General features: G+C 38.2%; 1 protein-coding gene across 1 annotated transcript in view; it reads right to left on the bottom strand.

Moving 5' to 3' along the window:
- LRRC27 (leucine rich repeat containing 27) overlaps positions 1–9,707 on the bottom strand; it is a 35,167-nt gene that overhangs the window by 2,431 nt on the left and 23,029 nt on the right. The window contains exons 8-9 of the mRNA XM_009277970.1: positions 3,478–3,608; positions 1,520–1,646 (exon numbers count right to left, since the gene is read on the bottom strand). Coding sequence (XP_009276245.1) covers positions 1,520–1,646; positions 3,478–3,608 — 258 coding nt within the window. The remainder of the gene's footprint in view (positions 1–1,519; positions 1,647–3,477; positions 3,609–9,707) is intronic.

The raw sequence follows: 9,707 nt of genomic DNA, 5'->3' as shown, positions 1-9,707 counted from the left end.
AAATTCTTTTTATTGAATCAGGGTTTCCCCCCCCCCCCCAAAAGTACACGTACTGTAAAGTGGTGCAAACACCACAAAAATATAAGGCTATGAAATCCATGGCCTTTACGTGATCAGTTTGCACAGCTACAGCCATGTGTGCATTTCCAGTATTTCTATCCAGTGACTGCCAGGGCTTCCCAGGACCTGGAAGCCCGTATGTAAGTGAAAGGTTCAAATGCAGGTGACTCCCAGCAGGCACAAGTTCTCACTGCTGTGTGAGAAGGAGCTGCAGTGGAATAGTCTTTTGATGGACTGCTGCTCCTCTTTGGAGTACGTAAAGAGTTTTGGAGCTGTGTCATATTCCTTCTGCATTATAAAAGGTTTTTGTTTATTACTGCAAGGTACTTCTTTACTGGGAAAAGGCTTTGCCAAATTTTCTACCAGTCCTACTACCTCTACACATTAATGAAAGTGATTTCTTGCTTGATTAGAATGCACAATACATACACAATGCACCACGGCATTCAAAGAACCATATAGAGCATTTGTACTTGCTCTGCCCTCAGGAAACGTATTTCTAAGACAGTTTGCTTTTTTGAATCTGCCAAAATCATCGTTTGAGCACATTACACGAAGGGAACGACCTGGCGGGCAGAAGAGAAAGGAGACGGGACAGTGGAGTGAGAGGCCCCGCTGCCAGCTTGCTGGTCCCTGGGGAGAGCGCTCCAGCATGGCTGCCCGGCAATCGCCATCCCAGTCCTGTGGAAGCCAGTCAGTATCAGTAGCAATCTCATACCCATGGGAAACAAAAAACAGTCCGGGCTCTTGAGGCAAAACTGATTTTGAGCCGAGCGTCTTGATTACGCACAGCAAACAAACTAAATGCAAAGCACTGACTCATTTTATTGAAAGATATGTAACTTCATTTTGACTAGCTACGCAGTTTGGAAAACTGAAGTAATACTTTCAGTCGAGGCAAAATAATTCCTAATAATGTTGCAATAAGTAAATAAATTTTACAGCTACACCAACTTTAATGACAGCTCTCAATTTTCTCTTCCCAATCAGGACACTTATTGATGTCCCAAGGTATACATTTATGAGCCCTCTTTCCAATTGTAAATGGATAATTTTGAATTTCAACTTTTTGCTGTATTAACCACTTGCATTGAATGACTTGTACAGCACGTGATAAAAACCATCATCCTTGTCTACTGAGTTTTACATTAATCTTTGGCCATCTTTTATGCTTTTCTTGGTTTTTGCCTTTTATCTTAGAATTTTGGCTTTGCTTTTGAAAGACTCAAAGCGCTACAGATGTTTATGTCTGTTTATGTATGTGCATGTTGTGTACATGTACACATACATACACACACACACAATTTTAGCGTGAGCAAAAATACATTTAATTTTTAACAATTTTAAAATATTTGGTACCTGAGATCTTTGTGAAATTAACGAAGTGTCAAATTAACAACTGTTCATCAGCACAGAGCACTGTGTTTACTGTACTTCCAGAGAAAGAGAAGATACTCACTGTCTCAATGTCTTGTTTTGCTTTCTTCATTTCCATTTGGGATGTTCCTTTTAATTTTTCCCCTGTTGCTTTCATCATTTGCCTGTGCTGTTTGATGCACCATTCCAGTTTCTCTTCTCTGAGGGATCTAAGTAAACATGGTAAAATTATTATTATTTCAGTTGCTTTATATTCATTGACCCTCCTGTTTCCAGTTTCAAGTATTTTAACACATTTCTGCCAAAATATAAACAGAGACACAGGGAGCAAAACAAGCAAATGCTGTGGCTTTGCCTTTGTTAATATGCACTTTGTGGTGCATGCACCACGTGGTGGTCTTACACTGCTGTACCTTACATTGGCTCTTACACTTGCAGGGATCTAGTTAGTTAGTTAGTTAGTTAGTTATGTAAATCAACCCCTTGCCTCTCTCAGTGCATAAGCTCGGTGGTGCTCTGGGGATAGGTCAGAGTTTGGTAGTGCAGCAGACTGCTTTTGGTGGGTCCTTCGCACAGCGGCTGTAGAAGCTGGAAGACTTTCAGTGAACGAGGCAGTGGAATGAAAAAGTTAAAAAGGAGAGACGTACGGTCAGGGAAACTGAATGAAGTCCTGTAATTCAAGGGAGGAAACGTGGATGGGGAGTTCAGCACAAGCAGTAGGTGAAACTAAATGAAATGCTGCAGAAGGCATGCTAACTAACAAACCAAGAATTTGAAGGGGCAACTGAGCTGTACCCAGTGTAAGTGGGTGATGCCATCTACAGCATATGCAAATGACTTTTTGACCGTCTTGCCTGTAAATTTAAAATCATGTTGGGCAGCAGAAATACAAAAAAAGAGTACTACAGAATGGCCCTTTCGAATGCACTAGGGATATTCATGCAGGTATGAAAGCCAATAGAAAAACAGGACTGAAACATCAATGACTGCTAAATAAATTTATTTACTGCACTTTACTTTTTGTGCTCATCAGCCCTGTCTGGCCATAGCCGTGATATCTGTAACCACCTCTCCTCCATATTACGAGATAGTATAATATAGTGTATTTTTCCTTAAAGCTGATTGATTAAAATTTTCCTTGATTTACAGACATCTGTTTAGTAGTTATGCCCTGAGATTATCAGCTAGAACATGCTTGTACAGTTAGTCAAGTTACAGCCTCGTATAAAGATACACTAATTTTAGAAGTGCAAAATGGAGCAAACCAACACATCTTGTAATTGGAAAAACAAACAGAACATTTCAAGCTTTCCCCGTATATGTTAAAATCAAGCAGAAAAAAACTCTGAAATTTAATTTGAATACTTTCTAAAAATAGCATCAAACATTTCACAGGCTCTTAAGAATTTGGGACATGTTCATACTTCTCCCCTCTCTCCTTTTTTTTTTTTTTTAAACTCTCGTAAAGAAGAATGATTTCAAGTATTTTCCAGCCCAGCTGACAGACTAGAACAACTGAGACAAGTATGTAAATTTATACTCCAGGATGAGCCTGTCAAGGTGAGGCCATCAATCAGTTGAGATTTGTTTAGTTCATTTTGCAAAAAGGACCAGAGATACTCAATTTCTAGTCAACCCTCTGGCTCACACTCACTGTATTAAGATGATATAGAGATACTATAAAATAGTCGGTTTATTATTAAAATAAATTATTGCTATAATAAAGTAAGAATCGCTTTAACAGCATGCTTCTTGTCTTGGTATTGCATTGTACATGAAGGAGCAAATGCATATAGCTCAGGTGCAAGTCTTGAAGTGCTAGTGATTACCTTTTAATTTTTTTTTTTTTTTAAGTAAGCCTAGCATTAACTGTTTTTTTAATTTCTCTTTCAGTCACAGTGGTTGTTGATTAGGGTGCAATATTTTTTACTTCACAGGATAGCAAAAAAGAAATGATACTTTCATACTAACAAAATTAAATGGAAGTCATCAATAGCATTACATAGAAACAGTTTATAATCTTATCTTTTTAGCACTCACCTTGTAGTTTCATCTTTTACTTTCAGCAACCTTTCTTCCATTGTTTCAGGTGTACGGTCCTGTTTCTTAGCTCCCTCTTTCATGGTGTAGTAACTGATGTTATCAGTAGCATATGATGCACTTTCTGGTATCTACAGCAAAATATAATGCTAACAAACTATATGGAAATGATAGCAATTAAAAACTAGTTTTGTATTGAAATTAAAAATGTTGTAAAGGCCGTAGTTCTTTGAAGTCATGGTTAGTGACCAGTGACTGTCGGGGAAACGCTGTGACTGGCATTGGGTTACTGACCCTGCCAGACAGCTCAGGGCCGGGGTGTCTGGGCAGCCAGCAGCAACTCACAGCAAGCACCACACGATGCTGTAGAACACTTCAGGGACACACTCTTAGGAAGACACTTTCCATATGTTTTCCCACTTGTCACACAGCATGAACATGCTTCCATTTCTGTAAGAGGGTTTAATACAGAGTCCAGTAAATCAAAAATCAAAGCTGCGAGAAGGCTTGGCTTGAACCCCTTTTTTTTTTTTTTTTTTTTAAGTAAAATAATGATGATGCTGTGGAGGCCGATGGGAGTTGCATAATGACTATGCTCATGAGTTCCGCTAAGGCTACAATGGCTGAAGGCAGAGTCCTATAAATGAATTCTGCATCTTGTATGCCTATATTTTTATTGCCTTCAATTAAGTTGTAACATTCATAGATGAAATGCGGTATTTGTTTTGTATTTACTTACAAGAGTCTTATTTCCCCAAGATCTGGGGGAAAAAAACAGACAGATAAAACAAATCTGTTTAAATTATTTAAATTCAGATTAATGCTGATTCTTTACATAAACTCCTATCATAAAGTGAAAAACTTAAAAATACTGCTTAATGACTTAAGAACAAGCCATGCATACCAAAGCAGCATCCACCCTCCTGCGAGGGGTCGGTAACCGTGCCATCCAGTTACATCTTAAGCTCCTAAGAGCTCATAAAACTTGCTGCACCAACACGTCTTTCCGAAACTCTCGACTTTGGTCTGTGTGGTTTGTTCTTCTCCTGGACTTTTACAAATCCATTCTAGCTAAATTAAACACGTACCTGTGCAGTTCAGGAGTTTAGCAACCCGCCTTAGGGCGCCATGACATTTTACACTGCTTGGCTTACACCACCTTAAGGCTGTTTTCTCTGAAACACTTTTAAAACCAGTTGGTGTTTTAGAGGAGGCGTTCACAGTGAGGACTAGACTTGGGTGAAAAGCAAGACACGTCAGCAGCAGTGTCTGGCCTGCAGATTTGCTCATAGAGAACCGAGTTTCCTTTGTTGGTATGTAATTAGATAGTTCAGCAATCATTACGAAGATTACGTGAATTTTATGCCTAGTACAAGCACAGAATGGTTTTATAAAAGGTATTCAGGTCTAAAGATATCAAGGTGGCGGCAGGCATGACAGCACGCAAAATTTAGGACCAAAAATAGAGGTATTCAGGTCTAAAGATATCAAGGTGGTGGCAGGCATGACAGCACGCAAAGTTTAGGACCAAAAATAGGGGGGGGAAATTGGGAAATTTACAGATATACTTTCAAATCTAGAATACTGTACTACCAGTAATTGTAATTGGCAACATATTCTATCTTTTCAAATTCTGTCCTATCTTATTGTTTTCCAGGTAGATATGCATTTACCTTTAATTATAGCTGAAAGAGGTATTTCCTTGATCTCATATTACTGAAGAACAGGAAAATTACTTTCACCTGTAACTTCAGCATCACATGTTTAGTAGCCCACAGGAGACAGCTATCCTAATGGCACGTGTAGCTGTAATTCGTAATGATACCCAAGCTTCAAGAACATGGTTCAATGGCATAGAATTGCATCCTGAGTTATCAAAGAAGTTGAAGAGTAGCTTGTAGTGGTCAAGTTCATAAAACTGCCATCATCCCATTCTGGGACCACTAACCCAAAACCTTCACCGATGTGGCAGCACGGCCCTTGGGGATTACCTGAACTGATAAGCAGAAACAACTGAAGATGTTTTGGCAATATTTTTTCCATTTAACTAAAGTCAATTTTGTGGAAAAGTATCCATCTTAAAAATGTGTTACTGAGAAAGCATACTTAATGTGTTTTCTCACGTACTGGCTGTGTACGCATAGTGGCAACACCCTGGAAGTCCAACGCTTGTCTGCAATGCAAGTAACAGATCACCAGAGCCTGGGAAAAGGGAGGCCAAATGCATGTTTTCTAATTACGTTAGCCAAATCTGGGGAGCAAAAGTAGGCAGGGCAACAGGGCCATTTGGTAAGAAAACAGTAGTTCCAGGAGAGAGGGTGGGAAGAGGCTCAGAAGAGCCGACACATTGTATTTTGGTTACAGAAGAAGGGCAGCTTTGATGTCCTCCTCTGCCACAGTGAAAAAGCAGCTGGCAACCTGCCCTTACAGACTTCTGCCAGATGTTCTGACCACTGGACTGCACAGTCTCTCACTCTTCATATCAGAGGATATTCAGTTATTTATAGAATACAGCTTTAGTAGGAAAGACTGACAGATACTGACTCAATAGCCCTGTGGAGTCACCTGTGGAAGAGCTAAGTCAAAGCCCCACCTCCACCTTCAACTTCTCACATTCCCAGAAACCTGGTCCTTAGCACTTGGTTGTAGGATTAGGCCCTTCCCTCAGCATTTTCCAAATAAAGCTACAAAAAAAAATTTGGTTTTGTTCTGCCAGGTTGAATGCCTTTAAAAACTCAAAACTATTCTGTGAAGCCAAATTATTTCCCAGACAAACCACCCTACCTATACGTCAAGTTAATAAATTGCCAAGGTTTTGCACCAAGAAAAATTATTGCGGTAGATTTGAAATATTTTATAGGCACTTCATTTTTCTCAGTGCAAAAGCTTACCTCCAAACTGGCTCACAATAAAACTGCCAATTATATTTTAATAGTATGCTTCTGTAACCACGCTGCTGCCAAGAAAGTCAATCAACTAACAGAAGGAGAATGCTATAGAACAAATCAATTTCCAGAACTATCCCTTATGACGTTATCAATTAAGGTGAAAACAGAGCAGAAATGACATGGCATGCTCATGTTGATTTGACACATACGCAGAAAAAAGAGTATTTACTTTTGGGAAAGTCAAGGTATGCAATGGCAACCACAAGCAACCATTACTCACCTATCCATCCATGCCTTTATCATAGTTACTCAAAACTAGGATTCTAAATCCAAGACAATCCCATAATTTTAGGAAAAACATTTTAAGTTTTATTAAGTAAGGGTAGCTGCCTTGTGGTTTTTTCCCCCCATTTCTACATGAACAATTTGAAAACTAAATTCCTTAGGGTTAAATAAAGGAATAGTCTCTGTAACACTCAAGGAATATTAAAACTGCTTCTAACAAGATGATCAGAGAACAAAGAAATACACTAAACATGAGACCAAAAATTAAAGATTGTTATATAAAAATATGAGAACGTGTTGCAAAGCTCTTATTAATTTCAGTATTTATTAGGTATTAATGTAAACTATAGTAACACAGGAGTGTAACAGTAAGTGCCTCAGTCTGTATGTGGTCCTATAGTGCCATCCCGTGTTCAACACGTGCAGACGCAGGTATCTACCTTCAAGAACACTTCAACTCACAAAGCATTTATGTCCCGTATCATTTATGCCATTTTAAACCCATCGTTTGTTATCATTGTGTGTGTGTATCACTTATATCATTGTAAGTACCTAAATATGTTCGTTTTGGTTTTTTGTTTTTTGGGTTTTTTGTTGTTTTTTTTTTTTTTTTTTTAAGAAGAAAAAACTTTTACAGGAGAAATTCAAGAATTGTTTTCTGTGAGTGAACACATTATTCTCCCCATTTATTTATGTGGGAACATGGAAGAGAAAAATGAGGAATATTTAAATGTATCACGTTACAATATACTTACTTCTTCTCTTGTCATTCAAAATTCAATTCTATTCTATGCCAACCAAATTTCTGTATTCCTAAAAAACAATCATCAAGTTGGCCAAAACGAAGATCCTCATACACAGAGAAAGCAGACTGCACAGCTTCAACAAGGAACCCCCGGGAGCTGTTATCCATCAGGAAAGTTCTCAGGGCTTCAGCAGGAACCCAGCTAATAGGTTTTCAGTAAAAAACAATCTGCGTGTTCAGATCTGACCCCTACTGTTCGTAGCAGAAAGATACATTTTTCTCACACAACCTGCTTCTGGTCATGCTCCTGCTTTGAGTTTTGTGAAGTTACCCTTGATGTTGAATATTGCTACACAACAAACCAGTTTCTGGAACCGTCGCACTTACATCATCAGCTTAAAGTGCAGAGAAAGCAGGAAATAAGCGACCCACGTTGGTTTGATCCATATACACAAAAAGGATAATTTTACACAGGAAAGCCTGTGTAAAATTAATAACATTTACTTATGCTTAACTAATCCTACCCAGTAATCAGAATGAGCTACTGGTGCCAGTAAAGTCATTGGTAAAGCACTGCTGTTTACGTCATGACGACCCAGCTGCAAGCTGACCCTTCAGAACATACGGCTGTACCTGCTCTGCGCCCACTTTGCCCATGCACATAAAAACTGTCCTGCAAACCTTGTCTGGCCCCACAGCAAACCTACTTGCTTTTGCTTTATTTCTGTGATAAGACTGGCCAAAGACATTATCACAGACAGAAGCATTACATTTATCTATTTATTTAACTTCCAGGACAATAAAAGGCAGCAATGAATAATCACAGTCTAAGAAAATCAGGTTAAAATGTCTGGTAACCGAAACTTAGGTAACAACTCTGTTGAAGATGCATGAAGTGGAATAAAATCCTGCTCTTATCACTTTTCTAGCCATCAGTTCCAAAATGTTTTAGTATTGTATCGTATATAGTATCGTATAGAAAAAATTTGTTTAAATCAAAATTTCTATTTTGGTAAAGTAACCAAATATGATCTTTAGCACTGCTGCTCGGTGAGAGAAAAGAGGGCTGTCGATACACTGCTGCCTGGCCAGCAGGTTGTCTCCGATACATTCCCATGGCTCTGCAGGTTAAGCAAAGTTCTGCTGCCAAGATTAAGAAGTACTGTTTAATTGGTGGAAAATGTCACACTATGGGTGAGTAGAAAGGTGAAAAAGGGTTGTATTAACATGAATAAACTGCCTGAGTCAGAAGCCCAGGTTCCTGCATAGTCAGTGAAAATGGAAGACAACTCAGATCACTAATGTTAGGTGCCTGCCTTCACCTATGCACTGAGAGCCGAGGCTCCTAACGTGGGCACCTACGTTAGATGCCTATAGTTAGATGGTAAACCTATGTAATCTCCTATTTGATAAACTGCAGTTCAAAAAGACGTTTCTCCAAGCACTGAGGCATTTAGTAACATAATTTGGCTTAGTTTCAAAAGTCTGAGTTTAAAAAAAAAAAAAAGACAGTAAAAAACCAACTAAGCTGTATGTGTGGCTGCTTTGGTTTTATTTTTAAAATACATAAAAAAAATTGCTTGGTTGTGTCAGATGTTGAATTGCAAATTTTCCTACATTTCTAGAAAAGTTGTAATCTGTTTTACAAGGGTCCTTTTTTATTGTTTGAGCACCAGGTATTGCTAAGCAGATTAAAAAAAAAAAAAAGACAGTAAAAAACCAACTAAGCTGTATGTGTGGCTGCTTTGGTTTTATTTTTAAAATACATAAAAAAAATTGCTTGGTTGTGTCAGATGTTGAATTGCAAATTTTCCTACATTTCTAGAAAAGTTGTAATCTGTTTTACAAGGGTCCTTTTTTATTGTTTGAGCACCAGGTATTGCTAAGCAGATATCAATAAAATGTAATGCTAAACCTGTACAAATCCCCTTTTTATCACAGAGGGATGTAATTAATTTTAATTTAAAACCTACTGACACTTCAGAAAAACTTGGGTATATATCTACACTTCCAAGGTTAGAAGTAGTATGCCCAGCAATCATGAAACTGAGATGAAAGAATTCTTCACAGCAAGAGAAAAACTCTCACAGCATTTCAAGTTCCTTCAGTGATCATCTCTTAACTGCCTTACTCAGTGTCTGTGTTACAGTTCATTTTCACACCAGATCACTGGAAAAATCATGTGTATTCATTTTCAGCATCTCATCTTTTGCAATATTGTATTGTAAGGAATGAGAATCTAATGGCAAAATTAACAGGATAATTTTTTTGGCATTTTTGTTTTAATGTTTGTTACTTTGGGGAAAAAAAAC

The sequence above is a fragment of the Aptenodytes forsteri genome, unplaced genomic scaffold (assembly GCF_000699145.1).
Source record: "Aptenodytes forsteri isolate BGI_AS27 unplaced genomic scaffold, ASM69914v1 Scaffold15, whole genome shotgun sequence".
NCBI classification, from domain to species: domain Eukaryota; kingdom Metazoa; phylum Chordata; class Aves; order Sphenisciformes; family Spheniscidae; genus Aptenodytes; species Aptenodytes forsteri.
The sequence above is the reverse complement of the archived record's forward strand: the minus strand, read 5'-3'. Positions and strand labels throughout refer to the sequence as shown.